Source organism: Ips typographus, linkage group LG1 (assembly GCF_016097725.1).
Source record: "Ips typographus isolate SLU linkage group LG1, UJ_Ityp_2.0, whole genome shotgun sequence".
Taxonomy (NCBI): Eukaryota; Metazoa; Arthropoda; class Insecta; order Coleoptera; family Curculionidae; genus Ips; species Ips typographus.
The window spans coordinates 884,782-905,240 of NC_138422.1; the positions used below are offsets into that span (position 1 = coordinate 884,782).

Consider the following 20,459-nt stretch of genomic DNA (forward strand, 5'->3'; position numbering starts at 1 on the left):
TGACGTCTCGATGAGGTAATTTAGTAAAACCATGTGACCAACTGTCAATTTATGTCATATATCGCAGTCCCATGCAAATCTCTTTAAAACAGCATGGGAGACCATATTAAACAAAGGATAATTTGTCTCATCCATTTGAATTTAATATTCATAGGCAAAAAATGAAACATGTTATTCTTTCTTTTTATACGTGATACAGAAAGAGACCAGAATAGTCCACAACGGATCGACATAATGGCTGACGTTGACGTTAATGACGGTTTGGTATGTGATGAATTTTGTCGCTTGACAGTTAACCAACAAACGGTTTGGATGCGACTTTTTTGTTTTGATTCAAGGAAAAGGAAGCTAAAAAAAGAAAATAACAACTATTTCATTGTTACAAATGTGTCCGGTGTAGTGTTGTTTACGCTTTGTTTAATTGTTAAACGGTCTTTGTTAATCGGAAGCCATATTTGTACGATAACCATGGATGAACCCTCTGAACAAGTAAGTTTTTAACACAACCATTTCCAGATACATTTGGTACTTAGTATTTATTGTTTTACTCACTAACTTTACCTCAAACTTACTTAAATTCACAGGAACATAAACACTCAAACGTAAACAGAGACAGTTCCTCATCTAACCACTTAGAAGAAGATGAAAAAACAATATCAGAAGGTTCAATCAGTGAGCATTTGACTTCAGCTAGTGCCAGTGTAGAAAATGATCGCTCATTACACGAAATAGAAATTTCAAACAATCTTAGTGCCTTACCTGAGAGAGAATCTAATGATCACTCTTTGGATCTAAGCAGTTTTGGTGGTTATGTTTCCAATGGACTGCCTGACAATAATGACCAAATGAACAGCAATGGTGGAGATGGAACGAAAAATGTTAAAAGTATATTGGAGGAAATATTGAGCAACAGTGAGTTTCATTCCAATCTGGATGGCTCAAAAGAAGAGAGTTTCAATTTATTTGCCAATTTGGATCTTAGTGATAAAAGTCTGATTAATCTATCTGACAATGCAAAAGATGGTGCCATAGCAGGATCCTTTGACTCAGTGAATAACAGCCCAATACACCTGGATAAACCTGTGACTGTGAAAGATTCTGCCATAAATGCTTTGTCTCAGGAACTGGATTCTTTTAGGGAAATGAGTAATCCTACCTGCATGTCTAGTATGGTATCTGCCACTGAATACAAACAACTGCAAGATGAATACCATGCAAAGTTGCTGGAATGCAACAGTGCCATAAGTTCCAAAAATGATTTGATCCAGCAACTGAGTGAATCACTCAGACAATCTGTAACACATCAAAAAGAGCTAAATGAACAAGTTGAAAATTTTAAAGAGCAGATAACCCAATTACAATTGCAGCTACAAGAGACCTCAAAAATGATGGAAGATCATCAATGTGCCTTACCCCAAATTGTGCCTGATAGTTGCTCAAATGATTTAGAGTCTAAGCATGAAACTGTTAGTATTAAAGACTATCAAAACCTAATGGAGCTAAAACTTGAACTTGAAAAGAAGCATGCCAAGGAAATGGAAGAACTACGCACCTACTTTGAAAAAAAGTGTACTGAACTTGAAAAAAACTACTCCGAAGAAATATTTAGTCAACACAGTCGTAAATTGTCTGATTCAAGCTCTGAAGCTGAATTAAGTGCAGACTATTTGCTGTCCAGTCAGCCAGGTCCTGGTGGAGATTTAAAAAGAGTGTTCAAGTCAAGAGAAGATGTGAAACGTCTACTGGACAACTTGAATAGTTTTGCAAAAAAGTTGTCTAAACATTCATTAGAAGAAATCAATGATAAGGGTCTAACCAATATCGAAATTGAAGTGAAAAATGAACTGAATGCCTTGTTTAAAATTGGAGAAAAGTTAGAGATTCAAGCTGTGGAGAGCAAATACCAGGAAGAAATCTCCAATTTGAGGTTTCAGCTGGAGGAGGAAGGCAAAGGCCATGCAAATCTTAGTATGGGTTCAGTCATTCAGGAAGTGGTAAGTCAATCTGATTTTTAAGCTTTTGATTATTACTACATTTATTTATTTAATCTTCTTTATTTCTAATTATGGTCACAATACATTTCCTGTAACAAACTACAAAAATCATACATGATACACAAAAGGAAACAGCCTCATTCTAAGATAAGCCTAGGCCTAATAGTCTCATACATAATCACTAATACAATATGGTTCTAAATTAATTTTACATCTGTTTTACCTTTCTTTTAAAAAGTTTCTCATTTTTTTCTACTTTTAAATCATTTTGTAATGTATTAAAAAGCTTTAAAGAGGCATAATATGGAATTTTCAGTTACAGTTAAGCTGTGTATCTGATAATTTACATTTACGCTTTGAGTGTTATAACCATGATGTACTTCCAGGTCAAACATATGTTTGTTTTTGAAAAAAAAAACATACATTTGTATACCTGTAATCCATACACCATCAGAATGCCATTTGCTTTGAAAACCCCCCTGCAGTTCTCTCTGTATCCCATTTTCTTAACTATTCTAAGTGCTTGTTTTTGTGAAACAAAAATCTTTTCATATAGTGGTAGTATTCCAAAAAGTTTTACAAACATGTCAAATTATAATGAAAATTGCTGTTTGTCTGCCATTTTCTTTAGGGCAACAAAGCATTAATTGGTTGTTGTCAGCAAGGTTCATACTCATATTACCTTGTTTTTCTTTATTTTCATTGAAAATATGTAATAGGCCAACCACTTGTGTGTGACAATTCACCAACTGTCAAGTAATGTTCCTAACCATACAAGGAGACAGGATTATTAATATTATAGTTGTTATTTTATTTCCTTTTCCTTGAATCAAAACAAAAAATGTAAAAAAATATTATTATATTTTACCAGTTTTGTTAGCATGTTTTGTTAACAAAGAATTTGCCGTTACCAAAAAAAATCGACATTCTAAACTCTCTTAAAGTGCAAATTCAGGTAATAATGCCCTTAAACCGCCACTTTTAAGGGGTATATTAACCTCACATTTTACGTGGGATAGTAACATTTAACATTAGTAACCTGTGTCATTTAAACTGTACACTTTGGTTTTTAATCAATTTATATAACAGGCAAATTCCGGAGATTACGAACTGAACGAGGTGGTTGAAAGTTACGAAAGACGCTTACAAGAACAAATAGCCCTGGCACAAATCGACATTCTAAACTCTCTTAAAGTGCAAATTCAGGTAATGATGCCCTTAAACAGCAACTTTTATAAAGTTAACACCCAATTTTGTTTCCACAGCGTTTCGCTTCTAACGAAGCAGACGACGAAGATTGGCCCCCTGAATTGCTGCAGCTCCGCGACAAGTTTACCCACAAGTACGAAGCGGAAATCCACGAACTTAAAAACCAGCACGAGACTGAAGTAGCTAAGCTGAAAAATGACCATCTAAAAATTTTAAATGGGGCGTTAGAGAGAGCCAGAAGGCGTAGTTTAAAGGATGGAGACAGTTTGACTAAAGCTGATGTTGAACTGCTCAAAGAAAGGTTGTTAAATGTTTTTGCTGTTGCAATTTTATGATTAAAAATTTTGCAGAGATAACTTGAAACGCCAAGTTGTTTGTCAACAAAACATGCTAACTGAACTGGTAAAATATTTTTTGGAAGCTGAAGATGAATTGAATAACACTTTAGTGGAAAACCTAATCAAACAAAGTAATGAAAGTTTGCTTGATGCTGTTGAAGAGCCTGATAATTCTAGTGGTGCCACCACCGTCAATTCGAGCAAGATTTTTGACAGTATAAGCAACAAAGCAAGAGTGCATTTTGCCCCCAATATTTGCGAGCTCCTCAATATGATCGAACATCAAAGCCAGCAAGATGATGAGTCTTTGGATGTCTCTGTGGAATTAAAAAACGAATTGGGAATGTGTTTGGAAAAGTTAAAACAAGAAGCCAACGCAATTTTGGCTCTAAGTAGTCAACCAAAGAAGTGTGACGCTGAAACTTTCTCGTCAGAACAAGACGTGGAAGCCAGGTTACAGTCTGTAACTAAACAGTTGCTGTTTGAGAAACAACGCAACTATCAGTGAGTTGATTTATGGTTAACTAATGCAGTTAATGTTTGTTTTCATTTTAGGCTGAAATCTGAGCTGTTTGACTCAAACCAAATAGTCGCATCACTGGAGAAAGAGAAAGAATGTCTGGAAATTCGGGTGGAACAATTACTAGAAAGAGTGAACATGTTCGAAACTGACCTATTACAGGCCAAAACTAGAATAGCCGACTTAATTGAGGGCCGCAATTCTGAAGTGGTGTCTGAAGGATACGGCGAGGCCGGTTCTTCTATGATGCAAGGTTTAGGTAGTACAAAAATGTCTCCAAAACGATATAAAAAGCTAATTTTCGTGGACATGGAACAGATGATACAACAGCAACCTTGGCCGCTCTCCAAGAGAAAGCCCAGGCTATGTTGGTGCAGTCCAGAGCCAGTGTCGATCCCGACGTTCTGCAACTGATCGAGGAATTGTGCCGAGTGAGTGAAACTATTAAAGAGGAAGCCAAAAATGAATCCAAGGATTTGCTGCAACAGGTGAATTAATTTGGATTTACTTTTCAATTAAAATAAGAAAATACTCTGTTATGGGAGGATTTATTTACAAGGGATTAAACCTTAGCCGAATTGAGTTCTATGCATTAGATTGTCTATTTTGAAATATTAAAATTTGTTGGGATAATAGTGGTCCGAGGGGTAGACTGCTAATAGTTTTTTGTACACCAAAATGCCTTTTTACATACAAAATACCTTGAAATGCCTTTAAAATACCTCACAATGTATAATAGAAGTATTATTGCTCAAAATGCCGTTATAATGCCTTAAAACTGTCTAAAATGTCTCAAACTGCCTCAAAATACATCAAAATGCCTTTAAATTATTTAAACTGCCTCAGGATATCTTTTAAATGTTTACACATTTGTGGCATTCTTAAATTTAGTTATAAATCCTCTGGTATTGAGATAATGATAAATCTTGATGAAATTCACCCTTGAAATTATTTTTTTTATGGTCACGTGTCAGTTTTTAGGTTGGATTAAGTAGCATACCTGCTTTTTCAATTTGTACTTTTGACTATTGTCAAAATGCCATAAGGATTAATGATTCAATAAAAATGACTTCCTCGGGTTTCGTGACTGTTTTTCCAAATTTTAAAACTTAAAATTGATTTTTTTAAAGGTCCCAGGACAGTTGAATTGATTTTCTAAGGTCAGGTGACTGTTTTTCCAAATTCTGACAAACAAAAAATGTTTTTTGTACGGTTACCTGAAATTACGGATTATATTTTGACGTTTGCGCGAATCTTCTAACTGTCATAGTCACCAAGTTAGCACCTGTCAAATAAGGACACTTATCATTTAAAAGAAACAGTTGAAAAATCGGTAATTTAAATTTAGACAGTAGTAAAATTGTAAAAACTACGTCACGTGACTGGATAATTCAATTTTTGAGCTTGCAACATTGTAAAGGCCAGTTGACATTGTCAAAAACAGTCACGTGAACTTCAAAGCGCAGTTTAAACTTAAAAAAATGGTAAATTAAATTTAGACAGTTGTAAAAGCTGAAATTGCAAAATACACATCACGTGATTTTGATTATGCCATTTTAGAGGTTGCAACACTGTCCAAGCCAACTGACACCTGTCAAAAACAATCACGTGACTCTAAAATGTAATTTAACTGTGGATCATTTGGTAAATTAAATTTAGACAGTTGTAAAAGCTGAAATTGCAAAATACACGTTACGTGACGGTGAAAATGCAATTCTGCATGTTCTTGCAACAGTGTAAAGGCCAGTTGACATCTGTCAAAATTAGTCACGTGACCTTCAAAATGTGGTTTAAAATTTGGTAAATTACATTTAGACTGTTTTAGACAGTTGTAAAAGCTAAAATTGCAAGAGACACATCACGTGACTTTGATTATGCCATTTTAGAGGTTGCAACACTGTCCAAGCCAACTGACACCTGTCAAAAACAGTAAGGTGACTTTAAAATGTAATTTAACTGTGGATCATTTGGTAAATTAAATTTAGACAGTTGTAAAAGCTGAAATTGTAAAATACACGTTACGTGACGGTGAAAATGCAATGTTCTTGCAACACTGTAAAGGCCAGTTGACATCTGTCAAAATTAGTCACGTGACTTTTAAAATGTATAAAATTAAAAAAATTGGTAAATTACATTTAGACTGTTTTAGACAGTTGTAAAAGCTGAAATTGCAAAATACACATCACGTGACTTTGATTATGCCATTTTAGAGGTTGCAACACTGTCCAAGCCAACTGACACCTGTCAAAAACAGTAAGGTGACTTTAAAATCTAATTTAACTGTGGATCATTTGGTAAATTAAATTTAGACAGTTGTAAAAGCTGAAATTGCAAGAGACACATCACGTGACTTTGATTATGCCATTTTAGAGCTTGCAACACTGTTCAAGCCAACTGACACTTGTCAAAAACAGTCACGTGACTTTACAATGTACTTTAAATGTTGATGATTTGGTAAATTAAATTTAGACAGTTGTAAAAGCTGAAATTGCAAAATACACGTTACGTGACGGTGAAAATGCAATTCTGCATGTTCTTGCAACACTGTAGAGGCCAGTTGACATCTGTCAAAATTAGTCACGTGACTTTTAAAATGTATAAAATTAAAAAAATTGGTAAATTACATTTAGACTATTTTAGACAGTTGTAAAAGCTGAAATTGCAAGAGACACATCACGTGACTTTGATTATGCCATTTTAGAGCTTGCAACACTGTTCAAGCCAACTGACACTTGTCAAAAACAGTCACGTGACTTTACAATGTACTTTAAATGTTGATGATTTGGTAAATTAAATTTAGACAGTTGTAAAAGCTGAAATTGCAAAATACACGTTACGTGACGGTGAAAATGCAATTCTGCATGTTCTTGCAACACTGTAAAGGCCAGTTGACATCTGTGAAAATTAGTCACGTGACTTTTAAAATGTATAAAATTAAAAAAATTGGTAAATTACATTTAGACTGTTTTAGACAGTTGTAAAAGCTAAAATTGCAAGAGACACATCACGTGACTTTGATTATGCCATTTTAGAGCTTGCAACACTGTTCAAGCCAACTGACACTTGTCAAAAACAGTCACGTGACTTTACAATGTACTTTAAATGTTGATGATTTGGTAAATTAAATTTAGACAGTTGTAAAAGCTGAAATTGTAAAATACACGTTACGTGACGTTAATAATATAATTTTGAACTTGCCTCACTGTAAAAGCCAGTTGACACCTGTCAAAAACAGTCACGTGACCTTAAAAATGTAATTTACATGTTGAAAAAGTGGTAAATTATTATAATAATTTGTAATGAATATTATTTCAACTCAATATCATGTAACAAAGATATTAATAATAATACATGTGCGTATGCTGTTCTGATCAATTTTCAGTCAGTTTTGTTATATATATATATATATATATACAATCTTTATTCTCCAAAAGAAAAGGCTATCGGCCCTAGTGGCCTTTCTGCCCATAGTAATAACATCATTTAGAGATTAATAATATACACAGTTTTGTTATATTAATACACTAACACTACATTTTGAAATATACAGACAATGCCTCAAAATACTCTCAAAATGCCTCGTAATACCTCATAATGCCTTGTAATACCTTGAATTACCTCGAATGTGTACACCAAATTACCTCGGCGATCTACCCCTCGTACTGGTCCTAAGAACAGACTTTTGTCGACTTTTGAATGTAGATTATGCCTGATTCAAGAATCCTCTAATTTTTGAAAGGATTGAGATATAAATAACGGAAGAGAAAATAGAAAACAGTTTCAGTTTTTTCATACAATGTGTCTTCAGGTAACACTTCAAAAAATTTTAGGGCTTATAACTTAACATATGCAACTTGCTTCCACAAAGATGATCACAGTTGTCACCATTATTTTGTAAGCAATTATTAGTGTAATAACTGTTCATGAAACTCATCAATTTGTACTATTTTAGTACGGTACACCTTGTTTTTAAAATGTTTCCATAAAACTTCGGGTTATTTAGGTGTGATGATCATCAAGGTTGCAGTGATCCAACGTAAAACCAGCACAAACGTTTTTTTCAGGATTTTATGTTATGTTGGACGTTTACTATACTTTCTTGCAACCACTACCTGTTATTTAATATCGCTCTTGTGGGTTAAGTTTGCAGGACAAATTGTGGATTACCCTGTAGTTAAAAACGGGTAAATTCTCCGCTACACATTTTTTTTAAACCATTTCCTTGCATTGTAAAAACTTGGTTCCTCAATAAGGAGCAACAGTGACGAACCGATTAGTTTTAATATCTTCGTCTCTTAATAGTATTTTAACTAAACCAGATTAACAATGTCTGTTGACCTTCGTCTTGTGTACACCTAAATTAACTTATCAGCACCACATTTTCTAACGGTCAATTTTTTTTATCTAAAGCCCCCTAAACACATTCATCATTTCATTCTTCGCATTGTTGTTATTGTGGTCGGTGTTGTTAATGTTTTAATGTCGAGTGGGAAGAAAAGGTAAATTTTCATTTGCCTTTGCTTATTTTGGTCGCTTTATTTACTTTACCAAAAAAAAAATGTCGGGCTTGAGCCTATTTACTTCTTCATCGCATAATCACGTAGATCGAGGCCGCGAATAAAAGGTACAAAACAACCCAAAAGTTCCTGGAGGAACAAGCCGCCGAACGGGAACAGGAACGAGACGAAGCGCAGAGAACGATAGATTCTCTCCGCGATCAACTCAAGGACAGAGACAAAGACAGGGTGAACTGTCAAATCATGTCCAAAGAGGTAAGGAGACACTACGCGCACGCTTGATTCGCTCTGTTTACTTGCCTTTTTGTCCACGAGACGAAACGAGTGGGGTTTTTGCACCGATTTGCTTTTGTTGCGTCACCCGACGTTTGGCACCCTGATGGTGGCGAAACGTCGGGTGTCTAGTGTACATTTAAGCACTAATTTTGCCCAATTTTGCATGCTTAATGGGAATTGTATGGGCAGAATCCAGCCATGATTAGGCGTAGCGAGCTTGCAGTAGATGCTTACAAGGTAATATCAGTTTGTTTACTTTTTTTGGTGTATTGTTTAACAATAAAGTCATGTGATACTTCTACTAATATGTAATTAATAATAATAATAATAATAATAACAGTCTTTATTTCGAATTGTGATTAGGATAGAGTACAATATACATTATCAACTAATACAAAGGAAATAGCGTCATGGTAAACTATGAACTATGTAGTACTTAAAGATACTTATATACATTTTCAGCGATTTTTCCCTAAATACAGATTTCAGAGAATAAGCAATATTTATTTAACAAAATAATCCTCTATAGTGTAGGGTTCTAATTCAATTAGTAAATTTTTTACTTCTTTTTTGAAACTTTTGTCCGTCAATGTCTTCAGCCTGTCTGGTAGGTTGTTAAATAGGCGAATACACATACAGGGTAATTCAAATTCGACCCTCACCATTGGGATCTCGGAAACTATAAGAGATACGAGAAAGTTTAAATTGGGGCAAAGTTGCGCAATGTAAAGCTCAACCAAATGTAGTTTTAAAAATTTCGATTTTCCGAGTACTTCCGAAGATATCCGAAAAAAACTGAAAATTTGATTTTTTGTTTTTATTTATTTCTAATCTTATTTGAAGAGATATTCCACTACTAAAAGCACCTTTTCATTGCCACTTTTTCTCAGCTATTCGATGATGGATTCAAATTTGCCACACGACGTTTCGTTTTTTGGCAGCCATCATCAACTTTCTTTTTTCTTATGGGCGCCATATTGGATTTTTAGCTCACCAAATAGTACGTTTTATTCTGATTTTAGTGATGTATAATAACTTATGATTTGCTTCATAAATAACAAAATACTTCAATAAAAACTATTTTTACTTTAGTTATTGGCTTTGAGTTAATGGGCCGTTTTATAAAATGTCATTATTTGACAGTACTTGTCAAACACGATAATTCGGACGATCATTAGAGCTTTTAGAGATTTTACCTTAGTTAGCTTTGAGTTAATGAGACGTTTTATGAAGATTACTTGGTAGTACTTGTCACACGCAATTGGCCTGAACATACTTAGTCACAGGTGACTTAAACCGGGTGTACAGGTGACTTAAACCGGTTTATTCACTCGAAGAGCTTAGGCCACTCGCTACGCTTGTGGACCTAGTTGTTCTTTTCGTGAATAAAAAATGGTTTAAGTCACTTGCTGTATAAATAACTATAAACTTGCACTTAACATTATAAAAAATTGAAATTTGGCAAAAAATGAAGTTCCTAAAATGATGATCTTTCTCTTGGAAACATAAATAAGCCTTTTAAGTTAGAGATAATGCTAACAAATCTCTTTTTCTGATTAACCGAAATAGTTCAGCAATGCTTGTATAATAATAACATTTTCTGCGGGGATTTCTTTTCTAGATACATTTTTGACTATGATTGACGCTCTAATGATCGTCCGAATTATCGTGTTTGACAAGTACTGTCAAATAATGACATTTTTTAAAACGGCCCATTAACTCAAAGCCAATAACTAAAGTAAAAATAGTTTTTATTGAATTATTTTGTTATTTATGAAGCAAATCATAAGTTATTATACATCACTAAAATCAGAATAAAACGTACTATTTGGTGGTCTAAAAATCTAATATGGCGCCCATAAGAAAAAAGAAGGTTGATGATGACTGACAGAAAACGAAACGTCGTGTGGCAAATTTGAATCCATCATCGAATAGCTAAGAAAAAGTGGCAATGAAAAGATGCTTTTAGTTTTGGGATATCTCTTCAAATAAGGTTAGAAATAAATAAAAACAAAAAATCAAATTTTCAGTTTTTTTCGGATATCTTCGGAAGTACTCGGAAAATCAAAATTTTTAAAACAGCATTTGGTTGAGCTTTAAATTGCGCAACTTTGCCCCAATTTAAACTTTCTCATATCTCTTATGGTTTCTGAGATCCCAATGGTGAGGGTCGAATTTGAATTACCCTGTATATTTTGCATTCTTCTCAATGAGTGTTAATCTATGTTTTGGACATTTTACATCTTTTTGTCTTGTGTTGTATGTATGATTGACTTTGATGTTAAATAGGTTTTGGTTCTTTTTAAGAAAGATGAGACACTCATATATATAAATTGCATAAACTGTCATTATTTTATTTTTTTTAAGGATGGATCTACATGAATCTTTGTATTTCATTTTGAACATTAATCTAATTGCCCTTTTTTGAATTACAAATACATTCTGTATTGAGGTATTTCTAACCCAAAACATAATTGTATACTTCATAATCGATTCAAAGTTGGCAAAGTACAATATTTTAAGGGCCGCCAGGTTCAGATACCCGGAGACAATTCCAATTCCATAGCAAATTGAGTTTAACCTGCCTAGCAGAACATTTATGTGATCAGACCAATCTAGAAATTCATCAATCTGCACTCCCAAAAATTTTGTGTTCTTGGCTAGTAATTGGCTCCTGTCAGTGAGAAGGTGTATTTCATTAGGTTTCTCAAATGTACCTTGTTTCGTTGAAAAAATAATCACACTTGTTTTTTCCATATTTAAAGCTAATTTATTTTTTTTAAACCACTCAGAGGTCCTAATAAACAGATCTTTTCCAGACTGAATTAAAGTGCTGATTTCCTCTTGACCTACAAGTAAATTTGTGTCATCTGCAAAGTTGACGATTTTTTCATTTTCTTTTGCTATAGAATTCAGATCGTTCATGTAAATTACAAAGAGTAGTAAGCCCCAGAATACTGCCCTGGGCTATTCCATGTTGATTTTCTTTTATATTTGATGTGTATGGCTTGCTGTCCCTAAATAGTTTAACCTGTTGTTTCCTATGAGAAGAATCAAACAATCTTAGGGCCTTACTTCTAACTCCATAGAGTTCTAATTTCTTTAACAATCTACACAATCATAAGCCTTAGATAAGTCTAAAAATATACCTATTCCTAGTTTATGGTTTTCTATGTGTTCAAGGATATGACTTGTAAACTGAAAAATTGCTGTTTGTACTGATCTTCCGGCAATGTAGCCATGTTGATTACCACTGAAGAGGTCGCACATTATAAAAAAATCTGTTAGCTGTATGTATAAAAATTAATAATGATTCATACTGAAAATCTTGTAATAGTATTAAGATTAGTTATAACTAAATCAACCTATAGGTAAGCATTAATTATTGTTGAACAGTTGGTTATTTGTTATTAAAATGCCCTTTTGACATTACCATATTAATAGCATTTTACCAGGTGATGGTATTTACACAACTTTTATGTTAAAGTGAGCCTGATGACGTAATAAGAGACTTTTCAATCATTTTCTGTTTTAGAGCATTTAAATTTTTCAAAATTAGCCGCGACAGTACCGAAAAAGAAGTGCAACGTTGCCCTTTCCCGTTATTTGGGATCGGTGCGTTCCTATTTTTATCCCGTTTATTTTTGGCCTTTTCCGTCTCGTCGGGTCGTTTCGATTGGGGTTACAGTACTGAAATCGGGTTCGTTTTGTGTCGGCTGCGCGTTATTTTTTCTAAATGAAAAGTGCGTCAGTTTTTGGTCAAATTTGTTGTTTAGGTGCACTTGGAGCACTGGTCACGGCACTTGATTAGTGTAGGTAAAACTAGCGGTTTTGGAAGGATTAGATTTAAAAAAAAAATGTTTATTTTATTCACCCTTTTAATTCTTGTGCTGGTTGTTTACACGCCACTTAAATGGGTTTTTAGAGCACTTCCTGCTTCTGGATTCAGTATGTTTTCTTTCTTCCACATGCACTCACTAAGATTTGTCTGGTGACTGTTTTAGACTAAAAATGTTAACTTTGTGTTTTTTGACTCGCCAAATCAATGTTTATCAATTAAAGGTAAATTACAATCTGTATATAAACTACCATTTTAATTCACTGGACTAGATAAGTTCAACGTTTGTATAAGATTTATACAGGGTGGTTCAGTTTTAAGTGTGAATAATTCACCATTTGATAGCCAATCAAAAAATAAGTTGACTTGCATTGGGTCATTTTTCTGAAAAACGTTTCCTAAGGAAGATACAGTCCTCCAAATTTCCATTTAAAAAATCAACATCCAAGACTTCTGAAAGTCCAAATTTGTACTGAATAGTCTAAAAACTTTTTTACTACCAGGAATGGTCTTATGATTCGCTTTCTCAGACTGCCATCCTGGTTGAGTGTCTGAAACTGGCATTCAAGAACTAAAAAAAGTCCGGAAATCAAGACAAAGATTGTATTGTGCATGAAACTCATTTTTTACTACTAAAAATAATATAAAAGTTGACTTTTAATGCTAGAACTGACTTTACTAGGACTAAAAAGAGTCCAAAAGTATATTTTCAAAACTTGGTGTACAACTCAATTTTGGAAATAGTCTTAAACTCGATTTTTCAGTCTTAAAAAGCACTAAAAACAGTCTGAATTTCTTAGAGATGCTACAATTTATTGCACCTATGAGTGTAGAAGTCAATTTAATAGTGAAGAAGCTTGAAATAACATTTTCAAGATTATGGTCAGTGGACAAACTGGCTTTTAGGCCTGATAAGTCAAAAACTTTGTAAAGATAGTCTTGAAACTCGATTTGAGGCACTGAAAACAGCCTTAAAACACTAAAAACAGTCTGGTTTATTAAGAAATACCCGAATTTTTAGCACTGAGGTGTCTAAAAGTCGATTTAATAGTGACAAAGCTTGGAATGCTATTTTAAGTCTTTGAAGAATGTAAAAATTGTTTTTTAAGTTTGCTATGTCAATAACTTGGTGAAGATAGTCTTGAAACTCGATTTTCCAAGCTGAAAGCAGTTTTGAAGCACTAAAAATAGTCCAGAATTCGAAGAAAATGAAAAGCAAAGTAAAAAGCACGAAAAATTCGTTTTCAAGACAATTTTCATGAATCTAATGTTAATGTCCTGCATCTAAGACTATTTTCAAGACTAAAATATTGAAATTTGTCTTCAAATTATGAAAACTTACTTCAAATGCAAATTTTAAGCTTCTGATGTCACTTTTCATTAGTTCAGTCACATTTTGGGGTTCAAGTCAATTTTTAAGGTTTAAATGTATGAATTTGTAGTAACAAATTCTTGAAAAAGTAGTTTTTATGTCTACGAGTCAATTTTCAGTATTAAAGTCTCTCGATTTACATGAAAACTGGTTACAAACACAATTTTTAAGCTTCTGAAATTTTTATCTTTTCTAATTCAATTTTCAAAACTAAAGTCTTTTAGTTTGTCTGAAAACTATGAAAACTGGCTACAATAATATTTTTTAAATTTCTTTAGTGAATTTTCCATTTTCAAGACAATTTTTAAGTTGGGTTGGGTTAGTTTTGGGTCTTTGACCGTAATAACGTGTAATAAAGTGCTTGTTCCAAATTTGATCAATATTGCTCCAACTGTCTGACAGTTATGACAAAAAAAAAACGATTTTTTAAACAGAAATTTGAAGGACTGTATTTTCCTTAGGAAGCACTTTTCAGGAAAATGACATAATAAATGTCTAACTTATTTTTTAATTGGCTATGGATTGGTGAATTATTGACATTTAAAACTGGACCACCCTGTATATATTTTAAATACTCCTTTAAGGCGGATCGGTTAGAGCAACAAATCGCCGACCTCAACCACCACCTGACAGATCAGCAGAACAAATACAAGGAGCTGGAATCAGAACGGGACGAGGCAGTCGAAAAGATCAAGATCCTCCGAGATATTATCAGGCAGCTGGAGCAAGTAAACGACGCCAAAGATCGGGACCTGGAGGACCAGCTACGACAAGTGGAACGACTCGAATGTATCGTCAATGAGCAACGTGCAACTTTCGACGAATACACGTCACGCTCCTCTTTCGGGGATGTTTCAGATGTGCAAAAGCTACGCCAGCATTGCGAGCAGCTGGAGGAAGAGGTGCAGCAGCTGAGAATCGGCGCCGAGTTGGCAGGCAGCGAGGGGGCACTCAAACAGCTGAAGCTTCAGGTGAGTTTAAGACATAGAAAAAAGTACCGTCAATAAGGATTGTGTTTTGAAGATTTTCGAGATTGAAGCCAACCTGGATAAGAAAACTAAAGCGCTTGAGCTGCTGCACTCAAGTGGAACCAACTGTAGCTCGCCCTCTGAAGATATGTCCGTCAGAGACTTGGTAAGTTTTTAAACATAACACCTAAAAAGTAAATTAAACAATATGACGTAGGTGAGGCCGCAAACGGCAGCAATGGACGAATGCGAAGTACCCTTACAACAATTAGCCAGGTTGAAGGAAAAACTCTTGAGACACTCCAGAGCTGAGGAGGCGGCAATCAAGCGCATTCACGACCTGGAAATGGAGCTGGCCGGTCTTAAAAACGAACTGGAGGAAGTCAGCAACGAGAAAGAAGTCATGAAACGCCAGATTCAGGAACAGGTAGTGTTGATCAGCGATTTCCAAATCAGACTGGATCAACAACGGATCAAGGCCGAGCACATCGAACGACAAACCAATTCCTCGTTAGAGACAAAGATCTACGATCAACAGAACGAGATTTCGCATCTTCAAGAAAAACTGCGCAGCAAGGAGAAGGCGTTGGCGCAACACGAGCAAATCGTTGAACAACTAGATGGGCGAGTTAAGGAGTTGGAGGAGGAATTGGCCAACCCTAAGGAAGACGAGATCATAGTGGAGCTACAAAAGCAGTTGGACGCGTTAAGGATGGAGAATCAGATTTTGAAGGAAAAACCCTCGTCGGAAAGCCAGATTTTGCCTAGTCTTATGGAGAACATTCTACAAGACAAAAACAGCGACATAGAAAAACTTAAAGCAAAATTGACCGAAACTGAACGACAATTGCTAAGCTACACGTCTTTGAATTTGGACAGAAACGATCTGAAAACGTTGGCAGATTTGAAAAACTCGGGCGGGTCGATCGAACAGCTGATTTCCATTTTGGATTTAAGTTCGCCGGCGATTGATAGGGCCCGCCACTGCGCCAGCGAGTCGGCTTTTATACAAAGACCGATTATATTCAGGAAGAATGACGTCACTGAGTCTCTGGATTGTTCTTCTTTGCCTGAGATCTCATCCATACAGAGAACGGGAAACAATTTAAATTATACGACAGGCACACCTTTAGGTAAGTACTTTTAATTCAAATAAGAGAGAAATAATAATTATGTTGAGTTGTAGAGAATATCCACTAACATGTTTTGATGCTTTACCCTGTCGACTGCACTAGCGTGTTTTCCAGGCAATTTTAGCATAAAATGACGTTGAGACGAACCCTCTAGCTTAAATAGCAAAAAAGTTAGGTTTCTCGCTTGGCAACGTCGCACTAATTGTAATTTTGCTATTTTTTAACTTGGACCCTTTGAGTGACCACTCGTTTTCGACTAATTTGGGGTCGCTGAATCCAAATCTTCAGTCAGATTTCACGCACCTCTCACACAGCCCGAATTTTTTGCAAAGACGTGGTTAACTCTGTCAGTTTTGGAGATATCGTCAAACCGACTGCACTAGCGTGTTTTCCAGGCAATTTTAGCATAAAATGACATTGAGACGAACGTTCTAGCTTAAATAGCAAAAAAGTTAGGTTTCTCGCTTGGCAACGTCGCACAAACTGTAATTTTCTTATTTTTTAACTTGGGCCACTTGAGTGACCACTCGTTTTCGACTAATTTGGGGTCGCTGAATCCAAATCTTCAGTCAGATTTCACGTACCTCTCACACAGCTCGAGTTTTTTGCAAAAACATGGTTAACTCTGTCAGTTTTGGAGATATCGTCAAACCGACTGCACTAGGGTGTTTTCCAGGCAATTTTAGCATAAAATGACATTGAGACGAACGTTCTAGCTTAAATAGCAAAAAAGTTAGGTTTCTCGCTTGGCAACGTCGCACAAACAGTAACTTTGTTATTTTTTAACTTGAACCCCTTGAGTGACCACTCGTTTTCGACTAATTTGAGGTCGCTGATCCCAAATCCGCAGTCAGATTTCACGTACCTCTCACACAGTTCGAGTTTTTTGCAAAAACGTGGTTAACTCTGTCAGTTTTGGAGACATTGTCAAACCGACTGCACTAGGGTGTTTTCCAGGCAATTTTAGCATAAAATGACGTTGAGACGCACGCTCTAGCTTAAATAGCAAAAAAGTTAGGTTTCTCGCTTGGCAACGTCGCACTAATTGTAATTTTGCTATTTTTTAACTTGGACCCCTTGAGTGACCACTCGTTTTCGACTAATTTGGGGTCGCTGATCCCAAATCTTTAGTCAGATTTCACGTACCTCTCATACAGCTCGAGTTTTTTGCAAAAACGTGGTTAACTCTGTCAGTTTTGGAGATATCGTCAAACTGACTGCACTAGCAAGTTTTCCAGGAAATTTTAGCATAAAATGACATTGAGACGAACGCTCTAGCTTAAATAGCAAAAAGGTTAGGTTTCTCGCTTGGCAACGTCGCACTAATTGTAATTTTGTTATTTTTTGACTTGAACCCCTTGAGTGACCACTCGTTTTTGTCTAATTTGGGGTCGCTGATCCCAAATTCGCAGTCAGATTTCACGTACCTCTCACACAGATCGAGTTTTTTGCAAAAAAGTGGTTAACTCTGTCAGTTTTGGAGATATCGTCAAACCGACTGCACTAGCGTGTTTTCCAGGAAATTTTAGCATAAAATGACGTTGAGACGAACCCTCTAGCTTAAATAGCAAAAAAGTTAGATTTCTCACTTGGCAACGCCGCACTAATTGTAATTTTGTTATTTTTTTACTTGGACCCCTTGAGTGACCACTCGTTTTCGACTAATTTGGGGTCGCTGATCCCAAATCCGCAGTCAGATTTCACGCATCTCTCACACAGCTCAAGTTTTTTGCAAAAACGTGGTTAACTCTGTCAGTTTTGGAGATATCGTCAAACCGACTGCACTAGGATGTTTTCCAGGCAATTTTAGCATAAAATGACATTGAGACGAACGCTCTAGCTTAAATAGCAAAAAGGTTAGGTTTCTCGCTTGGCAACGTCGCACTAATTGTAATTTTGCTATTTTTTGACTTGGACCCCTTGAGTGACCACTCGTTTTCGACTAATTTGGGGTCGCTGATCCCAAATCTTTAGTCAGATTTCACGTACCTCTCACACAGTTCGAGTTTTTTGCAAAAACGTGGTTAACTTTGTCAGTTTTGGAGATATCGTCAAACCGACGGCACTAGGGTGTTTTCCAGGCAATTTTAGCATAAAATGACGTTGAGACGAACGCTCTAGCTTAAATAGCAAAAAGGTTAGGTTTCTCGCATTAGCATTGGTAAACTTTTTGTAGCTGCCTAATTCAATTTATTTTTTGAGATACTGCTAGAAACTTTAAACTCTTCCACATGGGTTCTACAAAGAAAATTCACAAATAATGCTTCAGTAGCAGTTTTAAGTGATTTATGTTTCAGGTAAACCAAATTCCACCGAACTGTCTCACAAATCAGCAGGAAAACGAGTCAGATTCGAAACGTCCGAATCCAACATCATTGAAAGCCTGACCAATGAGCTTGAAACGCTCAAACTCGAATTGGAAAACAAAAACAAAACTATCGCTGAATTGGAGGCGAAATTGCGTGTGCTTCACGACTTGGAGGAGCAAATAGGTCGGCTTCAAAGCCGTTTAGACGAGACGGAGGCAGCGCTGGTAACGGCCACTGAAACTTTTGAAAAAGAAAAGGAAGACTCAGTAGAGAAGGAGCAAAAGTTGGGAGTAGAACTCGCTGAAAAGAAACTGACAATTGATCGACTCGAGAAGGAGGTGCAAGCTTTGAAGGACGATTCAGTGAGAAAGGATGAAATGCACTTGAACCTGGCTAGAGAGAAACGCGACTTGGAAGAACAGTTGGTGTCTCAGAAGCGGGACAGTTATGATATTTTAAATCGGGCATTGGACGAGAAAAACATCATGATCCAAAATTTACAGTGTACTCAAAGGACGTTGCAAGAAGAATTGGAGCAAGCCATCTCAAACTGGTCCGGAGCCCAGAGCCAACTTGAACAGCTGAAAAGTGAAATGTCAGAGCTAGAAAAACGTTTCGCCCAGAAAGTTAATGATTATCAAACGGAGCTGATTACAAGAAATAATTATACGCAACAGATGAATAATGACTTTAAAGATCAAATTGCAACGTTGAAAAGTACAATAACAGAATTACATAAGCGAGTGACAGATAAGGACACCCAAGTAAAGGACAGCGCGTGCGAAATTGACATTTTGAATGAGGACTTGAAATACTATCAAAACGAGCTAGGGGAAGTAACCGAAAAGCTAAAGCAGTACGAAAACCCGGAGATCGAACGGCAAGAGGCAAAACTGACCAAAGAAGTGAATCATCTGCAGGAATTGATACGGGAGAAAGACAGAATGATCGCTCAAATGACTGAAGACCATAATACCGTCCATGCCAAATTGGAGGTGGTCAACCACAAAATCAGTGAAACAGGGAATATCTTTGATTTGAGCAAAAGGTGAGAAACCCATTATTAGTTTACCTAAAAAGCCAATCTATTTTTTGCTATTACTTTATTTTTTGTCTATGTGCTTCCAGTGATCTGGTGAAGATTTAAAGTAACAGTTAATTAAATTAGTCACGTAGTGACTGTCATTAATATGACAGTCTAATATAATATACAGGTGTCCAAAACCGACCATAGGAAACCGTGTAACTGACAGAGAAACGTACATTATTGCATGCGTGAGACAAAGACAGAAAACGAAAAAAATACCAAGTTTTTTTAGGGTGCCACACCCTGAAAACTGTCAAAAATGCCCTGTTTACCAGGTCAGTGACAAAATGGCGGCAGTTAGAGCAAAACCGACTTAAATTCGTTTTCTTCAAGTGAAATTTAGTAAAAAAAGTCACTTTGACACCTTGAAATCCAATATGGCCGCGGTCAGTTTAGTAGGCCAGGCAAAACCGTCATTTGGACAAAATCTCGGTAAAACGCAACTTTTGTTAAAAATAATTTTTTTTTGTAAAACTCACCGTTTGACGTAAAAAATTGAAAAACTAGATTTTTGATATTTTTCTAAGAGAAGACCACAGGAATTTTTTTTGGAAAATTTTTAATTTTAAAAATTGATTTTTTCTGCCTTCATAAATTTAGATTAATGGTGGAAATGTGACGTGAGGTGTCATTTGTCGAAATATCATTTTTTTTAGGGTGCCACACCCTGAAAACTGTCAAAAATGCCCTATTTACCAGGTCAGTGACAAAATGGCGGCAAGTAGAGCAAAACCGACTTTAAATTCGTTTTCCTCAGGTCAAATTTAGTAAAAAAAGTCACTTTGACAGCTTGAAATCCAATATGGCCGCGGTCAGTTTAAACCGTCATTTGGACAAAATTTCGGTGCACTTTTCCAAAAAAGCGTCCATAACTCGCTTATTTCAAACATTCTGCGTA

General features: G+C 35.7%; 1 protein-coding gene and 1 long non-coding RNA gene across 2 annotated transcripts in view; one reads left to right on the forward strand and one right to left on the reverse strand.

The window, feature by feature from the left end:
- Nucleotides 1-295: 295 nt before the first annotated feature.
- The window catches only part of LOC145734218 (uncharacterized), a 34,137-nt gene continuing 13,973 nt past the window's right edge, over nucleotides 296-20,459 (forward strand). The window contains 13 exon segments of the mRNA XM_081987501.1: nucleotides 296-489; nucleotides 585-1,994; nucleotides 3,084-3,200; nucleotides 3,260-3,504; nucleotides 3,554-4,045; nucleotides 4,097-4,320; nucleotides 4,380-4,549; nucleotides 8,666-8,833; nucleotides 9,044-9,091; nucleotides 14,649-15,035; nucleotides 15,088-15,198; nucleotides 15,250-16,165; nucleotides 18,463-19,522. Of these exon segments, the coding sequence (XP_081843627.1) occupies nucleotides 313-489; nucleotides 585-1,994; nucleotides 3,084-3,200; nucleotides 3,260-3,504; nucleotides 3,554-4,045; nucleotides 4,097-4,320; nucleotides 4,380-4,549; nucleotides 8,666-8,833; nucleotides 9,044-9,091; nucleotides 14,649-15,035; nucleotides 15,088-15,198; nucleotides 15,250-16,165; nucleotides 18,463-19,522 (5,525 nt within the window). The 5' untranslated portion in view covers nucleotides 296-312.
- Nucleotides 12,435-14,309, reverse strand: LOC145736646 (uncharacterized). Its single transcript, XR_014180078.1, has 3 exons — nucleotides 14,035-14,309; nucleotides 12,729-12,859; nucleotides 12,435-12,676 (listed from the first exon to the last, which is right to left on the reverse strand). It is a non-coding gene; the product is annotated as an uncharacterized LOC145736646 (long non-coding RNA).